Here is a 21,939-nt window from a genome sequence, read left to right as displayed (position 1 = left end):
TGTTTAAGTGACCTAAGGTCACATAGCTGTGTATGTATGGTAAAGCCAACCCAGAAGCTCATGTCTTCTGACTTTTATGCTCAGTCAGTTCAGTTCAATTCAGTCGCTCAGTCATGTCCGACTCTTTGTGACCCCATGGACTGCAGCACACCAGGCTTCCCTGTCCATCACCAACTCCCGAAGCTTGCTCAAACTCATGTCCATCAAGTCAGTGATGCCACCCAACCATCTCATCCTCTGTCTTCCCCTTCTCCTCCTGCCTTCAATCTTTCCCAGCATCAGGGTCTTTTCAAATAATTCAATTCTTTGCATCAGGTGGCCACAGTATTGGAGTTTCAGCTTTAACATTAGTCCTTCCAAAGAATATTCAGGACTGATTTCCTTTCGGATGGACTGGTTGGATTTCCTTGCGGTCCAAGGGACTCAAGAGTTTTCTCCAACACCACAGTTCAAAAGCATCAATTCTTGGTCACTCAGTTTTCTTTATGGACCAACTCTCACATCCATAGATATGAGTCACATCCATGACTACTAGAAAAACCATAGCTTTGACTAGACAAAGCTTTGTTGGCAAAGTAATGTCTCTGCTTTTTAATATGATGTCTAGGATGGTCATAACTTTTCTTCCAGGGAGCACGCATCACTTAATTTCATGGCTGCACTCACCGTCCACAGTGATTTTGGAGCCCAAGAAAATGAAATCTGCCACTGTTCCCACTGTTTCCCCATCTATTTGCCTTGAAGTGATGGGACTTGATGCCATGATCTTAGTTTTCTGAATGTTGAGTTTTAAGTCAACTTTTTCACTCTCCTCCTCACTTTCATCAAGAGGCTCTTTAGTTCTTTGCTTTCTGCCATAAGGGTGGTGTCATCTGCATATCTGAGGTTAATATTTCTTCTGGCAATCTTGATTCCAGCTTGTGCTTCGTCTAGCATGGCATTTCACATGATGTACTCTGCGTGTAAGTTAAATAAGCAAGGTGACAATATACAGCCTTGATGTACTACTTTCCCAATTTGGAACCAGTCTGTTGTTCCACATCTGGTTCTAACTTTTGCTTCCTGACCTGCATACAGATTTCTCAGGAGGCAGGTAAAGTGGTCTGGTATTCCATTTCTGTAAGAATTCTCCACCGTTTATTGTAATCCACACAGTCAAAGGCTTTGGCATAGTCAATAAAGCAGAAATAGTTGTTTTTTTTCTGGAACTCTCTTGCTTTTTTGATGATCCAACGGATGTTGGCAATTTGTTCTCTGGTTCCTCTGCCTTTTCTAAATCCAGCTTGAACATTTGGAAGTTCATGTTTCATGTACTGTTGAACCCTGGCTTGTAGAATTTTGAGCATTTCTTTGCTAGTGTGTGAGATAAGTGAAATTGTGTGGTAGTTCGAACATTCCTTGGCATTGCCTTTCTTTGGGATTGGAATGAAAACTGACCTTTTCCTGTCCTGTGGCCACTGCTGAGTTTCCATGTTTGCTGGCATATTGAGTGCAGCACTTTCACAGCATCATCTTTTAGGATTTGAAAAAGCTCAACTGGAATTCCATCACCTCCACTAGCTTTGTTCATAGTGATGCTTCCTACGGCCCACTTGACTTTGCATTCCAAGATGTCTGGCTCTATGTAAGTGATCACATTGTCGTGGTTATCTGGGTCATGAAGATCTTTTTTGTATAGTTCTTCTGTGTATTCTTGCCACCTCTTTTTAATATCTTCTGCTTCTGTTAGGTCCATACCATTTCTGTCCTTATTGAGCCCATCTTTGCATAATATGTTCCCTTGGTATCTCTAATTTTCATGAAGAGATCTCTGAAGTAAAGTGAAGTTGCTCAGTCGTGTCCAGCTCTTTGTGACCCCGTGGATTGTAGCCCACCAGGCTCCTCCGTCCATGGGATTCTCCAGGCAAGAATACTGGGTGGGTATAGTGGGTTGCCATTTCCTTCTCCAGGGGATCTTCCCAACCCAGGGATCAAACCCAGGTCTCCCGCATTGCAGGCAGATGCTTTAACCTCTGAGCCACCTGGAAAGCCTAGTCTTTCCCATTCTATTGTTTTCCTCTATTTCTTTGCATTGATTGCTGAGGAAGGCTTTCTAATCTCTCCTTGCTATTCTTTGGAACTCTGCATTTATATGGGTATATCTTTCCTTTCTCCTTTTCCTTTCACTTCTCTTCTTTTTCAGCTATTTGTAAGGCCTCCTCAGACAACCATTTTGCCTTTTTGCATTTCTTTTTCTTGGGGATGGTCTTGATCACTGCCACCTGTACAATGTCACAAACCTCCGTCCATAGCTCCTCAGGCACTCTGTCTATCAGATCTAATCCCTTGAACCTATTTCTCACTTCCACTGTATAATCGTAAGGGATTTGATTTAGGTCACACGGCACCCCACTCCAGTACTCTTGCCTGGAAAATCCCATGGATGGAGGAGCCTGGTAGGCGGCAGTCCATGGGGTCGCACAGAGTCGGACACGACTGAGTGACCTCACTTTCACTTTTCACTTAATGCATTGGAGAAGGAAATGGCAACCCACTCCAGTGTTCTTACCTGGAGAATCCCAGGGAGGGTGGAGCCTGGTGGGCTGCTGTCTATGGGGTTGCACAGAGTCGGACACGACTGAAGTGACTTAGCAGCAGCAGCATATGTGAATGGTCTAGTGGTTTTCCCTACTTTCTTCAATTTAAGTCTGAATTTGGCAATAAGGAGTTCATGATCTGAGCCACAGTCCACTACCGGTCTTGTTTTTGCTGACTGTATGGAGCTTCTCCATCTTTGACTGCAAATAATATAATCAATCTGGTTTTGGTATTGGCCATCTGGTGATGTCCATGTGTAGAGTCTTCTCTTGTGTTGTTGGAAGAAGGTGTTTGCTATGACCAGTGCGTTCTCCTGGCAAAACTCTATTAGCCTTTGCCCTGCTTCTTTCTGTAGTCCAAGGCTAAATTTGCCTGTTATTCCAGGTATCTCTTGACTTCCTAGTTTGCATTCCAGTCCCCTATAATGAAAAGGGTGTTTTGGGGGGATATTACTTCTATCAGGTGTTGTAAGGTCTTCATAGAACCATTCATCTTCAGCTTCTTCAGCATTACTGGTCGTGGCATTTGCCTTGGAAATGATCAGAGATCATTTTGTTGTTTTTGAGATGGCACTCAGGAACTGCATTTCAGAGTCTTTTGTTGACTGTGAGGGCTACTCCATTTCTTCTAAGGGATTCTTTCCCACAGTAGTAGATATAATGGTCATCTGAGTTAAATTCACATGTTCCAGAAGAGTAGAGAAGAGTGGAGAAATAACTCCAGAAAGAATGAAGAGACAGACGCAAAGCAAAAACAACGCCCAGTTGTGGAGGTGACTGGTGATAGAAGTTAAGTCCGATGCAGTATAGAGCAATATATCATAGGAACCTGGAATGTTAGGTCCATGAATCAAGGTAAATTAGAAGTGGTGAAACAGGAGATGGCAAAGTGAACGTCGGCATTTTAGGAGTCCGTGAACTAAAATGGACTGGAATGGGCGAATTTAACTCAGATGACTTTTATGCTAATGTTTTTCAACTGCTTTTCTGTTCCAGTTTCACTGTATCCCATGGACAACAACTTATTTTAAAGTTTTTCTTTAACAGAGATCTTCCCTTGTCTTTAAGACATACCATCACATCCATTTGTACCACCTGGACCAAGCTAAATTATTCCTCAGCATTTACACCTTTCAAATATTTATAGACTACCATCATGGCACTCCTTAGTCATCCTTTAGCCTCGTTATATTTACGTCTATAGCTTCTCTAATCTTATTGTGCAAGTCAGTCTCTCTAGTCTTTTCATATACTGTTCCTCTCCCTAGTGCTTCTAAGAGAACAGTTTGAGAATATTCCAGATGGGAAAAAAATAACCCCAACATGTTGTAACAGGGAGAAGAAAAACACACTGAATAGATGAAAGGAGCAATCTACAGGTTAATTAGTATTATGGCCACAAATATGTGCACAGTTTTGTTTCAGAAATAAAGCAAGCTGTATTTGTTGTAACTTCTTTGAACTTAACAGAATGCTGATAATGCCAAGCTGTGTTTACAGTCCAAATTTTTGCTAAAGACCTTCAACTTTGCACTCCCCTTGTGTGGTATCTCTTGCCCGAGACAGAACTACAAATAAAAGTACATGAACAGGAGCTGATGCAAGAGCCCACTACTGAGCTTATCTGGTTTTGTGCAGTTTCTGTGGATTTGCTTGGTGTCTGGGATCTCCCTATGCTCGCCTTGCTAAGGGAGAGCCCTTAACTTATCTCACTAGATATTAGATGCTTGGGTATTAGTTATTCCATAAAAAGTAAGTCTTTACTGAATATGATAATCTAAAAATGGAAACCACATTATTACAAGAAGAATCACCCAGAAATACTCTGCTGACATAAACAGAACATGCCTATTGCCTGATTTTCTTATATTTTGTTTTATTTATAGCTTTTATAGTTTTTCAGCAAATTTGGGGTCTTGAAAAGGTGTCCAAATATTAGCATTGAGCTTCTTCTCCTTACCCTCAGGCAGACTTAATCTAATTTCAATTTTCATATTCGCCTTATAAAATTCATCTTAGAATGAAAAACTTAAGACTAGGAAGGTGCTTAGAAAAACACTTCAAATCACTTGATTCAGTGTATTCATTTTATAGCAAGAGCTAGAAAGTATTCAATGTATGCCTCGGCCCAGGTACATTAGGGAAATGTTCCAGTATTTCTCAGACTCTCATATGAACGTGTTCTTTCAGTCCCCACCAAATCCTTCCTGCAGAACTTTCTGTGCCTTTCCTGTGCTGCTGTTCCATGATCTCACAGGGCCATAAGCTTCTACCAGATAGATACGTGATTTCTTGGTTTGTTCTTTTTATACAATATAGCACTGCACCTCAGACATGGTGATAGCCAGTGGGATTTATTAGAATGGAATTTAAGCTCTTCTACCTTTAGACCCAGTTATTGTGCCATTTTGAAGGTGGCAAAGAAGGGTGACTATTTCCTCTCTCACACAAAGCAAGGTTGTGAAGGGACTTGTTCTCTGAATGAAAGAGGAGAGGGGTAAAGTAGGAACCTTCTCATGTTTTATTCAGATGCTAACAAAGAAAATTGAGAAGTGTGTTTCCTTAAATTTGACACCATTTTTATCCCAAACATTTTGGGCAAGTGATAGCAGACAATTGTGCAGGCTTTTTGAGACAGAGGAATTTTTCCAGGAGCGTAACCTCAGTGGGAAGTATTACCTAAGAGTAATGCACTGATCACTTTCAATCTTGCGTGTTTTCACAGACTGTGTGCATGCATACATGTGTTAGTATCTGTTCCTAAGACGTCACTTCAGCGCCCAGAGAGCTCAGTGTTGCTATGCAAGTGCTAGAGGTGGAATCCATGCCTACTGCAGTTTAGCAATGAGGATTTTACAGACACACAAGGGCAAAGATGGCCTAAAGATCTAAGATTTAGTGCCTTGGTCTCCCTCTGAGCTCTGATGTAGCATCATGTGTCAAATATTCATGGCATCCCTCTGCCCGCTCCACTGGGAAAATAATGGCACAGCCAGCATTTCCAAGAAGCTTACCTCCTCAAAATCTATCTACTCACATTCAATACTGCATTCCATCTTATAGTTTTGCATAGGAATTCCTCAAAATATGATCCCCGGATACAAGCCCCAGATATATAAATATTTTATGCTGTATTGCGCGTGTGATTCGCATTAATATTTATAACAAAATTTCTTTTACAGTGATATAGTTTGAAGGAATTCGTTACATTTTGTTTGCACTTATAGCTTTACATATATATATATTGCTCCCAGTAACACTTTGAGTCACTGAGTTGCTTGCCCAAAGTCACAGATATATGTATATATATATATAGTAGAACCAGGACTAGAACTCAGTTCTGACCACAAACCTGCCACTTATTTCACTCAAATGCTTTTTGACCTAATATTAACAAATAAAATAAAAGTGGAAGCCAATCAAGTGACTATTGAATACATTAACTCCAGTGGACAGATGGATTCAGACCAGCTTTGTTTAAACAAGAACCAGAAACTGACCTTCTTTTACCAAATGGTACCTCAGCAGAACCCAGCACCCCACATCCTGCTGCTGTTTTTTTTTTTTTTTTTTCCATTTTCACAGCATTCAGATGTACAAATCCAAAGTATAACAGGCGTTTCAGACAGAAGTGGAATGGTTGTGCTGGTTCAGAGGGTAATGGCATTACCCTTGTTCTGGAATCATGTAGGAGTCATCCTTGTGGACACCATATTTTATTTACAATGAAACTTTACCTTGTGCTCAGGCCACAGCACCTACTAGTGGAAAGAAACTAGTATTTGATGCAGCCACTGGGAAACACTTTCACGCAATATAAGTGCTGTTCCTTGGCAGCTCAACGGTAAAGAATCCACCTGCAAATGCAGAAGACTCAGGTTCAGTTCCTGGGTTAAGAAGATCTCTTGGAAAAGGAAATGGTTACCCACTCCAGTATACTTTCCTGGAGAATTCCCATGAACAGTGGAGCCTGGAGGGCTAGAGTCCATGGGGTCACAAAGAATGGACAGGACTTAGCGACTAAACGACAATAAACAACAAGTGTACTATGCTGAAAGCCTGAAGGCCTGGATTCAGGTCTCACCTTGGCTGTTGATTTGCTGTAGGATCTTAATCAAGGCACTCCCTCTGTCTGAGCCTTTGCTGTTTCATCTGTAAATGAGGTTGGACTGAATGGTTTCTAAGTTTTCATGTACTATTACATTTTAGGATTTTTAAAATCCTTTAACAATGTTTATTGAGCATTTCAGCACTAAGTAAAAATCCAAAACCCCCAAGTAAGACTGAATGACTTCCCTGGGCCATAGTATCAAGTGAAAATATCACCCATCTCTAGGCCCACCACCAGGCTTGCAGGTTATGTGGCCCAGCAAAACCACTAGGACTTGGGGTTAGATGAAGTGGGGTTAAATTCCAGCTCTGTTATCTACCTGTCAAGTTACGCACAACATTATTCCTAGGTTAACTTGTTAAAAGAAGAGAATTGTCTCCTCTGGGCTTTAGTTACAAGATTCAAATAAGAACATGGAAATGAAGAAGTTTTATGTGAGCTTGCAGGATTTTTTTCAATCTTCATATACTTAAAATCTAAAAGAAGTAGCCTTAATTATAGGGTTCATTTTGCTCTTTTTGGTAGCACTGAGTGAGAAAGTACATTTACAATTATAAACCCATATGTAAATATAAGGAGTGCTTGTTAGTTAATAATATTGTAAAGAGAATATTATGGCTGTTGTTAGATATTGAAATACAGTAGCTTCAGGAACACTCAGTGGTAGATTTGCTCTTAAATAACCAAAAATACATGTGGAGATTTTCCACCTATAAAACTACAAAGTAACATGGCACACTTAAAGATTTCTTAGCTTTGAGTAGAGCCTGAGGGAAATGCAAATTCTCAGGATAGATACCATAGAGCACATTTTAATCGTTAAGTCAAAAATAATCATTGCAGTCACAGTTTTTTCACTGTACTAGTAAACATTGTTTTTTTACCTGTTAATAGATCAGTCATGAAATGAATTTTAAATATAAAACAATAGATTAAAATTAAGAATCAGACTATGAAAATGCCTATGTGTAACAATTAACTTGAAATAATGTTTTAGCCAAAATAGATACTAATATTCCTATTAGGAATATTGGAGAAGGAAATGGCAACCCCCTCCAGTGTTCTTGCCTGGAGAATCTCATGGACGGAGAAGCCTGGTAGGCTGCAGTCCATGGGGTCGCACAGAATGGGACACGACTGAAGCGACTTAGCAGCAGCAGCAGCATTCCTATTAGGAATTTTGTAAGGCTTATGCAAGCTTACATCTGCCAGGCCAGAATTTTCAAATTCTGAAGCCAAAAGCCAGGTCAGACGAGGAGTTTAGTGGGTTTTAAGTCCAGACTGACTGAGTCCCAGTTCCAGATTCAATAGTTAGCTCTGTGGCCTTGGGCAAGTTATCTTGTCTCCCTAGGCTGCCATCTCTTATACTCTAATGAACATAATGGGAGGACCTATATCATGAGGGTGTTGGAAGGATTACTTGAGATAAAATATTTAAATCCTTAAAACAGTGTTTGGCAAATAAGTGCTGAATAAATCTTGACGATTATCATCATTCTGGGGTCCACAAATTTTTTCAAGTTTGGGATTAAATTTCTAGCACTAAATTATACTAGTACCACGTTGGTAAACATCTTATAACTGCCTCACAGATGCAACTGCCTCTTACCCTCACATGGACCACTATCTTCAGAGGAGAGTTCAGAGCATCCACCTCTGGTCCTCTTCATTTTAAGTTGTTCTCTGCCTCCTGTAGTTGGGGGGAGAAAGAAGCAAGGCCTGTACTTGGCACTTTGTAGCTGTTCCTGTCATTGAACTTGGTGACCAGATAGTCAAGGCAGTCATTGTCATGGCCTTTTTAAAAAATTTGTTTAATTGAAGTACAGTTGATTTACAATGTTGTGTTAATTTCTGCTGTACAACAATGATTCAGTTATCTCTCTCTCTCTATATATATATACACACACACACACACACACACATACCCACACACATATTTATAGTATCAGCAATACGTGAACCATGACTTCCTGATGTTCAAGCTGCTTTTAGAAAAGGCAGAGGAACCAGAGATCAAATTGCCAATATCCACTGGATCATGGAAAAAGCAAGAGAGTTCCAGAAAAACATCTATTTCTGCCTTATTGACTATGCCAAAGGCTTTGACTGTGTGGATCACAATAAACTGTGGGAAATTGTGAAAGAGATGGGAATACCAGACCACCTGACCTGCCTCTTGAGAAATCTGTGTGCAGGTCAGGAAGCAACAGTTAGAACTGGACATGGAATAACAGACTGGTTCCAAATAGGAAAAGGAGTACGTCAAAGCTGTATATTATCACCCTGCTTATTTAACTTATATATAGAGTACATCATGAGAAATGCTGGACTGGAAGAAACACAAGCTGGAATCAAGATTGCCGGGAGAAATATCAATAACCTCAGATATGCCGATGACACCACCCTTATGGTAGAAAGTGAAGAGGAACTCAAAAGCCTCTTAATGAAAGTGAAAGAGGAGAGTGAAAAAGTTGGCTTAAAGCTCAACATTCAGAAAACGAAGATCATGGCATCCAGTCCCATCACTTCATGGGAGATAGATGGGGAAACAGTGGAAACAGTGTCAGACTTTATTTTTCTGGGCTCCAAAATCACTGCAGATGATGACTGCAGCCATGAAATTAAAAGACGCTTACTCCTTGGAAGGAAAGTTATGACCAACCTAGATAGCATATTGAAAAGCAGAGACATTACTTCACCAACAAAGGTCCATCTAGTCAAGGCTATGGTTTTTCCTGTGGTCATGTATGGATGTGAGAGTTGGACTGTGAAGAAGGCTGAGCACCGAAGAATTGATGCTTTTGAACTGTGGTGTTGGAGAAGACTCTTGAGAGTCCCTTAGACTGCAAGGAGATCCAACCAGTCCATTCTGAAGATCAGCCCTGGGATTTCTTTGGAGGAAATGATGCTGAAGCTGAAACTCCAGTACTTTGGCCACCTCATGCGAAGAATTGACTCATTGGAAAAGACTCTGATGCTGGGAGGGATGGGGTCAGGAGGAGAAGGGGACGACAGAGGATGACGTGAGTCTGAGTGAACTCCAGGAGTTGGTGATGGACAGGGAGGCCTGGCGTGCTGCGATTCATGGGGTCACAAAGAGTCGGACACGACTGAGCGACTGAACTGAACTGAACTGAATGTATATATTACATTCTTCCACATCGTGGTTTATCATAGGATGCTGAGTACAGTTCTCTGTGCTATACAGTAAGACCTTGTTGTTTATCCATTCCTTTTTATAGAGGCTGAGTAAAGGTAACCACTGTCACGGGACTTAGAACACAGTAGAAACTCATTAAATGTATCTATTGAGGGGTTGAGAGAATAACTGGATATATGACACAACTACTTATTTTAAAAATAAGGGACTTCAGGCTCAGAGAATTTAGGAAACTTGTTTATGCTCCCACAGCTAACGAGTGGCAAGGCAAGCCTTGCAGTTCTGTCTGCTGCCTTTATACCGTGGAATACCTAATTTTGTTCAATGGGCACCATGTATTGTATCCAAAATTGCAAAGCAGTGTTGGTTTTTGTTTTGCTTTTGTTGTGTTATCTGGTTTCCATTTATGTTTGTGCTTCTCCTCCTGAGACTGGAAGTTGTTGTCAGAAAGTGATTGTCCTTACCACCATGCCTGTGCGTATTAGTTTAGTGAAGGTTAGAACCAGGGTGGCTGGTGGCCAACTCACTCCCTCTGCAGTTTCCTAGGATGTAGCTCCTGAGGGCCAGGACTTTGGTCCCAAACATCACCACTTTCTTAAGAATACTCTGGATCAACTCCGCTTTGTAGAACACATGAACACGTGGTTTCCTTTAGGACAGAGGTCCCCAACCCCTCTGCACATTAGCATCATGATTTCAGTCCCCACTCCAGACCAAATGAATCAGAATGTGTCTAAGTGGAGTATGGCTATCTGTATTATTTTTTAAATGTACCTGGTGGGAAGCCAGAGTTTGAGGTTCAACATTTCAGGCTCTTCTCTGAAGGATCCTTACCTGTACTGATTTCTGAGCTCTCCTGAGGCTTGAGGGATTGGAATAGTAATGCTCTACTGGCTTTTTTTTCCCTGAGAGTGGGAATAGATCCTGCTCCTCAGCAATGCTGAAAACATCACAGTTATGATTGAATAATGCAGTGTGTTCCTAGAAAACCATGTGCTGATTAAAAAGATGGGCTTTAAAAATCTGATCTGATTCCCATCCCAGTCTCGCCTCATTTCTACCTTTGAGACCTTGACCAAGTGATTTAACCCCTGGTTTCTCATCTATAAAATAAGAATAAAGAAAGATTGATGGCACTAAGTGAGATAATGCATGTAGAATACTTAAGGCAGTGTCTGCCCCAGAGGACAAAATACGGTAATTTTCTTTTATGTCTTTGTTATGCTTCCTTGTGATGTGGTATATTTATTTTAGTGAAACATGCTTGTTTTTGAAGCCCTATGTGGGACTCCCCCTTCCAATTTACCTCCTTACCTGAAGGTCCAACCTAAGCAAATACGTGAAAGTGAAAGTTGCTCAGTCGTGTCTGACTTTAGCGACCACATGGACTATACAGTCCATGGAATTCTCCAGGCCAGAATACTGGAGTGTGTAGCCTTTCCCCTCTCCAGGGGGTCTTCTGAACCCAGGGATCGAACCCAGGTCTCCCACATCACAGGCAGATTTTTTTTACCAGCTGAGCCACCAGGGAAGCACAGAATACTGAAGTGAGTAGCCTATCCCTTCTCCAGCGGATCTTCCTGATCCAAGAGTCGAACCGGGGTCTCCTGCATTGCAGGTGGATTCTTTACCAGCTGAGCTACCAGGGAAGCCCAAGCAAATAGGTATCTGTGAACAAATCACCTCATGGTTAGACTTTGTAATGACTTTTACTAGTAAGTCACCAGGTTCTCCATCTCATCAGATTTGTTACGCAGGCCTTTGTTCACCCGTCCCAGAACCATTCTTTCTGATGAATTTGGAGAACCTATTTTGTTTCTTTGTTACTTAGCTTAATTTCTTATTTTGTACTAAAATGCTTTTTATTGTGTCTCCTTCCAAAAGCTTTATATATTTACCACTGGTTCTAGTGCCATTATAGTCATTGCTCCTTTTCGTGATGTCCACGCATGTGTGCGTATGAGAGAGAGAGAACAGGGAAGAGAAAGAGAGAATACCCATCAGCCCTCTGCTTCTGCTCTCCATCCATGTGCCCGTCGAATCTGCAAGCTGTCTCTGCAAGGACCATTTAAGCAATAACAGTGAAGTAGTATAATAATTTACGCACAAGCAGTGACAAAGTTAGATATGTCCTCAGTCCAGCTTTTAATACATTATAAGGATTTCAGGATTCACGGAGCTAACTAGCACTGACAACAGGAGACTGAATATTGGTACATTATTTAAAAGTAGAGTCCAAAAAAATAGTAAATCTCAGTTTGATGTATGATGTATGGAATGTGATATCACACCTTAAATGGCTGTTTGTTGACATTCTTTGTGTGTTTTGTATTGTCTAAGGCCATAGAGCAGTGCCATATGTTAAATTTATTTACAGCACAAAAGAAGCCTGTTCTATATATAGGCAGGCTTGTATTTAGTGTGTGTGAACTGCTTTCTCTGGCTTAATGCTGGCAAATTATTTTATGGTAACTTAGCTGATTCTCTTCATTTATGTTATCAGTGGATGGAAAGCCACTGAAAACGCTTCAGTCTAAGACATAAAGAGACAGCATCAGGGAAATTACTGTTGTTCATGAAAAAGTAAGATATATTATGATGCCACAGAAATTTATTTTTTCAGCCAACTCATAGTTAACAATCTGTCCCTTAACTGTCTTGCATGCAGATGAAGTGTTTGGGTAATAGCTATCAGCTGTTATCCTGACGAGCAATATAAAAACATACACCTCTTGGAACAGTAGCATGACTTGCCTGAACGTTGTAATCACCTGGAGAGCTTTTAAAAAGTCCAATCCTAAGACATCCCAACTCAGTCCAAGGAAATCAGAACCTCTGGAGCTGGGACCCAGAGATCAGTGTTGTTTTTTTTTTTTTTTAAATTCTAAAGATTATTTCAACATACTAGCAGGGTTGAGAATCACTGTCCTAGGACTTAAGTGGTTTACAAAAACAGGTTGTCTATTATTACATGTATTAATACTACACAGCTCCATAAAGTAAAAGCTGTGCTGAATAGAAAGTGCATCATCCTAGAACCTTCAGTGAATGGCATATGGACCTGTCACATGATGAGTACAAACTTGTTCTATGATCCTTTTATACCTTCAGTGAAAGATAATTTCTGAATAGATTTAACAGAAGCTGTACTTTAGGAAGATAACTCCAGTGGGTACACAAGGGTAAAATGGAGCGAGCTTTCTTCTAGGAATAACTTGCTATCATTTCACTACCCTGGTATAACCTTATTGATTCAACTTCTGGAACAGGACTTTGTTCAGAATATATTTTAGAAGGTACTTAGTAAGAAAGCCGATACATCACACAATTGGCATATAGAGTTTCATTATAATATTTAAAGATAGAATATTAATTTTGCTTATGCCTGAAATTTCTGTCAGTTAGCAAGGATGCTATGAAGACAAATGTGACCTGGCTTTATGTCTGAATGAATAAATATACTAGTTTACTTTTTTCTTTTTTTATTTATTCTTTTTGTGAGTGCCACATGGCATACAGTATCTTATTAATAGTTTCCAGGCCCTGGATCAAAACCTCACCCCGAAGTAGAAGTGGAGTCTTAACCACTGGACTGCCAGGGAAGTCTCTGTACTAGTTTACTTTTGATGCTGAATAAGGCTTCAATTTGGGAGTATGTTAACTTCTTTTGCCATGGCACCAACTCTCAAAAGCACTGTGGATATTTTCAGCCTCACCTTGGAAACAAGTAGGGTTTGCAGAAGGTGGTCTATGATTTACTGTATTAATTCTGTACTTGTCACAAGGACATCATTTTTAAATGAAATTGTATTTTCATATTGTGCAGGAAATAAATTGACATGTCAAGAAAAGAAAGCTGAAACCATTAAAAAGGAAAACCCAGATCCCACTAGTTTACCTCTCTAGTTTAACTAGATTTGCCTGTAATGTCATTCTGTACCCATGCCATTCCTAAAGTGACTTTTTCAAAAACTAAACTTCTAGACTTAGCTCAAGTGGTTCAGTTCAGTTCAATTCAGTTGCTCAGTCGTGTCCAACTCTTTGCGACCCCATGAACCCCAGCACGCCAGGCCTCCCTGTCCATCACCAACTCCTGGAGTTTACCCAAACTCATGTCCATTGAGTCAGTGATGCCATCTAACCATCTCATCCTCTGTCATTCCCTTCTCTTCCTGCCTTTAATCTTTCCCAACATCAAGGGCTTTTCGAATGAGCTCAAGTGGTAAGACCACCAGAAAGCCTTTCCATTCCCTGTTGTTTAGTTGCTAAGTCATGTTCCACTCTTTAGCGATCCCATGGGCTATAGCCCACCGGGCTCCCCTATCCATGGGATTTCCCAGGCAAGCATACTGGAGTGTGTTGCCATTTCCTTCTTCAGGGAATCTTCCTGGTCCAGGGATCGAACTTAGATTGGCAGGCAGATTCTTTGTTACTGAGCCACCAGGGAAGCCCTCTTTACATTTGTAAGAGGGAGTAAATCAGAGAGAGCAGAACAATCAAGAATTCATTGCAATGGCCCATGAAAGATAATAAGCCCAATATGGTCAGCAGACATGTGAGGGAAAAGAAGCATTTCAGAGATTTTGCAGAGATTGTGATAGTTGCTGGGGTAAGGGAGATGAAGTGGGAGTGGTGGGAAGAATCTCTGACTGGCTCCATGGTCGATATAAAGCCATATGTACAACAAACAAAAATACAGGGACACGTTTTTATTAGTTCAGGCATCTCAATTCACTGACAGAATTCTCCCCAGGCTGTCTAACCCTCTGCCATTAGGTTACTATACTGAGCTTTGCCAGTAAGCTCCTCTCACCAGCCTTGGGTCTGATCTTGACCCTTAACTTCCCATTGGCCCCTAATCAATTATGTTTCCTTCATGCTCTGATGCCTCCAAATCCGGTACCATTCCCCTGGTTTTTCTCCTTTAAAAGCACTGAGATACTTCTCTCTAAGATGGGCAGCAAGATGATGGGATGCTTTTAATGATGAGTAGCACCAGCCCCTCTAGGAGCAAGGATGAGCTATGCTAGAGTAACTTTCTTTCCATTGTGAATGTCTCCGTAAAAGGCATAGTTTGTAAATTTTTGTTAATAAAAAAGGGAACATTTGGGCACCTTTTCCGTCCTGCTGATGTGTAGTGCTATTTTTAATTCTTGTTCTCCGCTCTTTTTCTGTGCCTGTGATTTTAAAGGTGCCAGACTGACTGCCCTCAAGCCTGGTGTCCCCGATTTCTCCCAAGAATAGGAAAAGTACAGGAAGCAGCAGTGCTGGTCATGTCTGGGTCTAGCATATTAGCCTGGCCCACTCTGGAAGAATATTCTCCAAAATATAAAGGAGAAGACTGTTCCTTGTGAACACAGTCCATCTGCTTTCATAGCTGAGAGGACAAAACCTTGTTGTCCTGCCAGGACAAAACCTTGTTGTTCTGCCACCCAGCCACTGCAGAGGTTTTGGATCCAGGAAGCCTAGCCACTCATCCCCTCTTGTGGAAAAACTAGAATGTTTTCTCTCTTCCACCCCTACCTGTCACAATTCCATCCTTTAAGGTTGGACTTAAATGCCTCTTTCTCCACAAAACCTTTCCTGAGCCATCGCAGGTGTAGTGTTCCTTCCACATCCCCAAAGCACTTTCTCAGACGACACCACATTTTGTCATATGACTATAGGATGTATATAGTCTCGCAGTTAATGTGAAAGGCAGTGACGTGGTCCGGGTATCATACAGATTTTGTGCTGTGTGCTAAGTCTCTTCAGTCATGCCCAGCTCTTTGTGACCCTGTAAACTGTAGCCTGCCAGGTTCCTCTATGCATGGGATTCTCCAGGCAAGAATGCTGGAGTGGGTTGTCATTTCCTTCTACAGCATAAATATTGTAGAACTGGACAAAAAGTGAATAGCTAAGGAATGCCTATTAAATACAGTGAGAATTCCAAAGCTTATCTGACCTTCATCCTGACCTTCAGGGCTCTGTTCTGACCTTTCCCGTTTATCAGTGATTGAAATATTCCCCTAGATCCTCATCGGTAGCTCTCAGACTCTCCATAAACCATGCAAGCTCCAGCCTTTGGATTCCAGATTTGACACTTTGGGCAACCATGCTCTGAAATCATAATCGCTACCTCTACCTGCCTCATCGACCACCATGACTAATAGTCAATAACTTTTGCCCAGAACAATTTTTTTTCCAAAGTGTGGTCTACAGATCACTGGTAGTCCCTGATGGAGTCTCAAGAAGTCCAGTTTGGTGTCTACAAAAGGAAAGAGTAGTAAATAATTATTTTGTTGATTTGCATTTAATGAATATAAAATTATAATATTCACAGGAATCCAGTATGCTTTTAATGAATCATCACATTCTTAATGATTGCATATGTGCCACGAAACCTGTGTGGATTGGTGGTGTTTAACTGATGTTCATTAACAGTGCCATTCAGCTCACAGTATTTTCATATTAGTATTTTTTTCCTGCGGCTGCTAAACCTACATTATAAAAGGATTATTATTATTTCATTACACTATTTGTTCACTTTTCCAGACTAGATCAGTGATTTGAATGATTCTTTTAAAGTGGAACAAATAGTCATAAAGACAATACCATAAAGATCAGTTCAGCTAAATATTAAAAATGTGTTAGTGAACATGATGTTAGTATAAATACTGGAAATGAATCTATATACACTGGAGTGAATGTGATTACTTTGCACAAGCAGTCGAGAAAAACATTTTTGAAAGCTGTGATTATGATGTAATTTTTAAAGTTATATGTTATGGATTAGTGATCCATTTACCTGCAATTTCCAGTATGTTCTTTGTAATGAAATATTATCAGATAGTGGCATAAAGTCTCAAGACTTTTAACATCCTTTTCAAACATAATATAGTGAACTTTCTAATAAACCAGTTAAGTTTTGTTTTGTTTTGTTTTGTTTTGTTTTTCTGAATAATCACAACAGTGGTGCGTATGGTAGTCCTAGCTTTGTTACTGAAGGGAATGACAGTCTAAAATTTTAAAGTACTTTTCTAAGGTTATACATCTTATAATAAAAACAGATACAAGTTTTCTCTTTGAATAAATTTGTAAATCAAGCCACACAGTTTATTAAAGTTTATCAAATGTCAAGAATATGATATCAAGACTTCAAAAAAATATCAAGTGCTGAAGAGTTTGACATTTTTTTCCAGCATTTAATATTTCTTATTCTTTAGGAGGAAAATGTTCTATAGTTGGGTCTATTCTTTAGGGGGAAAATGTTCTAAAGTTTGGGCTATACTTAAATTCTGCAACAAAATATATTAAGTAATACTTTCCAGGACCAGTGCAACCAGAGGGAATTAGAAACACCTTTGCCTCTTTGCTCCTGAGTTGAAATATTTAACCCCCATCCCTTTTAGGTGTTAAATGGTAGTCAATCCAATGTGATGGAGCACTGAAAGCAGTCTTTAGTAAGAGATTTATCCATAGTGTCAGCTCTGTGTGCAATCCTGATGCACAGAACTAAGCAGAGGCAAGACAGCAGAGTGGTTAGGACCATCAACACTGAAGTTAGACTGCTTGGGTTAGAAGGCAGTTAACCACTTTTGTAACCCAGTTTCCTCATCTGTAAGATAAGAATAGCAATTACTTGCCATATAAGTTATTGTGAATATGAAATGAGTTAATATATATAAAGCACCGAGAAAAGCACTAGGTTTGCTAAAGCTTATTTGTGAAAGTCTGTCAATTCTTGCTGACATTTCCAATGAACTTGTAATAACCTGTTAAGACTTTTTGCCTTCATAGAAATAAAGAATAAGAAGGGGAAAATGAATGTGACTGTGGCCTCTGGCTTAAGATTCCCAAAATGAAGTCAGTTATGGATATAGACTGTAGCCAGCACAATGCCTTTCCATTACACAATTTTTTTTTTTGAAATTACATTTTAATGTTCTAGTTAAAAACTTAATGCAGTTTTTTTTTTTTTCAAGCTAAACATGATGTCCATATATGGTCAGGAGCCCCAGGGATCAATGTAATAATGCTGAAAATTTACACAACACTGGGCTGGACAATGACAATCAAAACCATGAGGGACTCAGAACCCTACAGTCTGTGGAACTGTTGCATGATTAAGGGATATTCAAACTGTAAACAGATTTAGAGGCAATGCTGAGTTGTAATATCTTAAAGGGTGTCAAGTGTAAGAAATGAGATGCATTTCTTGAGACCTTAAAAGACAGAACTGGGACTATTGGGTAACAGTGAGGAAGCATTCCAGCTCAATATGAGAAAAAACAATCAGTGCTGTCTGGAAATAAAAGAGACTACTTTTTTTTTTTTTTTAATCTGCCTGTCACTAAGGACTGGACACAGAGGCTTTGCAACCCAGGCTTTTATATAAGGAGCTGAAGTTTGAGTTTGGACCCAGTTTCCTCACAATCTAACTGGTAGCTCTAAGGAGAAAGAATGCTGTGCTTTCCACTCCCACCATCCTTAGTTGAGTTTCTCTTACATTTCTGTGTGAGATCAGAGGCAGAGCATTGGCCTCCACATCAGAAGACCTGAGTTCTACTTGGTCACTTCCCATGGGACCTTGTCTATGAGAGTCAGCTCCTCAGCTGGTTTGTAAAATCCCCACGGTGCTGGCCTCGTGGTGGCTGCCGTGGTCACTGTGATCTTGATGATGAGGGCAGTGGTGTGAGCCTGTTGCTGCTGTTGACTTGACAAATGTACTATGTCACCCATGGTGTCCTCTTTAGAAGAACTAAAGGTGTTCTTTACAGTCAATCCCTCTTTTCTTTCAGGCCGCTGTGCTCGCTGTGGGGAAAACGTAGTTGGGGAAGGGACAGGATGCACTGCCATGGATCAGGTCTTCCACGTGGATTGTTTTACCTGCATCATCTGTAACAACAAGCTCCGAGGGCAGCCCTTCTACGCGGTGGAGAAGAAAGCCTACTGCGAGCCCTGCTACATCGTAAGTTCAGATTCGGTCCTCGGGTAATTTACTAGAATGACTTCTAAGGCAAAATATCGATCACTCCAGATCAAATGTAGCCCTCTGGTCTTTGCTTCTGATTAGATTTCAAACTGTGCTAGTGTATAGATTGACATATCTTAATTTTTATCCCTATGTCCCTTGTTAATTTGAGGTCAAAAGGTGCATTGGCTGGGGCTACCGTTCAGTTAGTGGTCTGCCAGGAAGATCAGCGCCCTGGGGCTTACAAGCATATATGTACAAGCTAACATGTTCCCCCTTGAAGCATCAGGTTTCCCAAGTAGCAGAGTCACACCTCTGATTATTAAGCCTCACTCTATATTTGATGTCATATTTGTAGAGAAACATGTTGCAGGGCCTTGGGAATTGTAAGTACTCTTTCAAACTCCTGGGATGATTGAATCACCTTCTTTCTACCCAGAATTTCTCTTACCTGTCATTGTTATTTAGTCCTCTAAGTTGTATCCAACAATTTTGGGACCCCATGGACTGAAGCCCCACCAGGCTCCTCTGTCCATGGGTTTTCCCAGGCATGAATACTAGAGTGGGTTGCCATTTCCTCATTTGCTTCTCCAAGGGATCTTCCTGACCCAGGAATTGAACCCATGTCTCCTGCATTAGCAGGTGAATTCTTTACCACTGAGCCACCAGGGAAGCCCTTAAACTGTCAAACCCAGCAAATTTTCAGTGATGCAATTAGATAAACTATTGATATTTTATAGTACCTTAAAGGAAAATAGTTGTGCTGTTTCCTTTCCTTAAATTCACAATTATATTTTAATAACATAGTTGAGTGACTATAAAATACTTGTTGTCCCATTATCTTAGCTGTTTGCCAGGCTACTTAAATCTACACATTAAGCTGTCTTCTGATAGAGCAGTTTGGTAAATGAACATAAACTTTTTAAATCTAAAGTAAATTTCCTTGCCATCCTTCTACATGATTTTATCTCTCAGTTGAACGCTTATCAGTGGAAAAAGTAGTGCCTTTTTGCAAACCCACACAAGAGGCATGATTTGGCCCTCAGCCCCCACAGCATTGCAACATAAGAGAAACCTCGGGTGCAAGGTATTGGAAGCTATACATAGCTTGGCGGAGCCCCGAGGTTCAAGTTTATTGCAGAAGTTTCTGGCCTCATTGGGATTTTCCCATAATCTGACAGCTCTAACTCATTGCAGCCCTGAAATCTGTAGCACAGATCTGAAATCTCTTTGAGATTAAGATCTTGCAAGATGAAATATTGTTTTGCATCTCTCCAGTTCAATTTTATCTCATTTTCCTCCCTAAAGGCAACTTAGTCACATATAGCATCATTATAGTGCCACACAACGCTGAAGCTGGAAAAAAAACTTAAGATCATTTGTCTAACTCCTCTCTTTAGAAGTGAGAATACAGAGAGGAAGAAAATGACTTATGTCATTTTATTAGTGTCAGAGCCGAGATTAACTTCAGTGGTTCACACAGTCTCATATTCAGTGCAGACACAATAAGGCTTTAGTTTATCCAGAATATAAATACAAACACAGTGATGTCCCATTGATTTGGAAGGAACAGTTACATATCAGGAAAAGTCTAGTGAACAAAAATCTACGTCTTTAATAAATAAGAATGTTTAAAATATCACTCTTAAAAATCTCTGTTGAAAGAGAAAATTGCAAAATCCCCAGTAAATAAGTAGTATGGATTGTCATTCACAATGATCTAGGGCCACAGTGAAATTATTTATTGCAGTGTGTTCTGTGGCAATGTCAGCAGAGCTTCCAGAAGCACCTCTGGCTGTTTGTCCATACACTAAGTGACCACAGAATACTGGGTTTTTTTTGTAGTTCTTGTGTCTATTTTTCACCCTTTTTTTTGGAGTGCAGTGTTGATTCTCACTACTTGGCTGATGCTCCAGTGGCTGCCTCCTTCAGTTTTCATCCCTTCCTGGTTAGGAATCACATGGTCAGTATTGGGAAACAATATAACACAGTATGAAGAATATGGGTTTGAATTTGGTTACATCACTTAAAACTTTGTCTCCTCGGGAAAGTTACTTGATCTTTCTAAGCCTGTTTTCTCATATATAATGGTGATTATTGCAGGATTTTTCCCAAGACTTACAAATGTGAAATGTGGTAATTCTTGTAAAGCACACTGGGCTGGCTCAGGGAACAGTAGTGGGATGAGTATTGCTCTGAAATTAATTTTGATAAAATCTCTGGCCTATTTAGCACTTTTGAAAAGCTAGCACCTAACATGTGCAGTGAGATGCACCACGCTTGGAAATCTCAGACACAGCCCTCTCCCATTTTTAAATGATTTGCTTACTCTCCAGAGTGTGTGGTAAAACTGAAGAAAGTCTAAGCTGGCTAATATGGGCTTTTACTCTGGTAGACTAAGGCTTCTGCCTCCGTTTCAGGCAAGCATCTCAGTGATTCTTGAGGATGTGTTTCCTTCGGTCTTGGTTGCCTGTTCCTATAGTATGCTCATGACAGTGAACACTGGGTGATATTTAATCACATCCTTGGAAAAAGTCAAGGAATTCAAATAATGGAAATTCTTACCATCCTTTTTGACTGCATTCCCTCTGAAGAAACTTTAATCAGGATTTTTCTTTAATGAGATCTATCCGTGGTGACTCTAAATGTAATTTAATTTTTGTCAGAATTCAGTTAAGCTTTACTCAAAGACCCTTGTTTGATATTGATTTCAGAGTTCAGCACAGCACTCAAGCCCTCAGATGGATGTTTTAGCATTTTAATTTCTTCTGAAATTTCAAAAGACCAGTAAGCTGCAACACTAAAAATGTAAAGAGTTCTCTTCAGCGGGATGGTGGGGGAGCTGCGAGGATAAAATGAAATGTTTGTTTTGAAGATGGAGTTTATGAAGGAGGACCGTAGGGCTGTGTGTATCTCTCTTGGAGCCAAAGCCCTTTCACAGGAAGCACCAGCAATGTCATTCATTCAGTTGCCTCCTGTTCCGTTAGTGGAAAGGAGATGTCTGAAAAATGTCCTGTGCAGAATGGAGAAAGCCTATCGCTGGGCCTCAGTCTGTGCCTTTTGTTGTTGTTATTGATGGAGTCAGAATAGTAAAGATAGTGGTTTAGTTAGACAATTATTCCTGTGTAAGGACCACCCT

General features: G+C 40.3%; 1 protein-coding gene across 7 annotated transcripts in view; it reads left to right on the top strand.

The window, feature by feature from the left end:
* LPP (LIM domain containing preferred translocation partner in lipoma) overlaps positions 1–21,939 on the top strand; it is a 745,809-nt gene that overhangs the window by 607,270 nt on the left and 116,600 nt on the right. For all 7 annotated transcript variants that reach the window (XM_027538411.1, XM_027538415.1, XM_027538413.1 and 4 more), the window contains one exon: positions 18,628–18,797. In XM_027538411.1, coding sequence (XP_027394212.1) covers positions 18,628–18,797 — 170 coding nt within the window. The remainder of the gene's footprint in view (positions 1–18,627; positions 18,798–21,939) is intronic.

The sequence above is a fragment of the Bos indicus x Bos taurus genome, chromosome 1, assembly GCF_003369695.1.
Source record: "Bos indicus x Bos taurus breed Angus x Brahman F1 hybrid chromosome 1, Bos_hybrid_MaternalHap_v2.0, whole genome shotgun sequence".
Lineage (NCBI taxonomy): Eukaryota > Metazoa > Chordata > Mammalia > Artiodactyla > Bovidae > Bos > Bos indicus x Bos taurus.
This window is presented reverse-complemented; position numbering and strand designations above follow the sequence as displayed.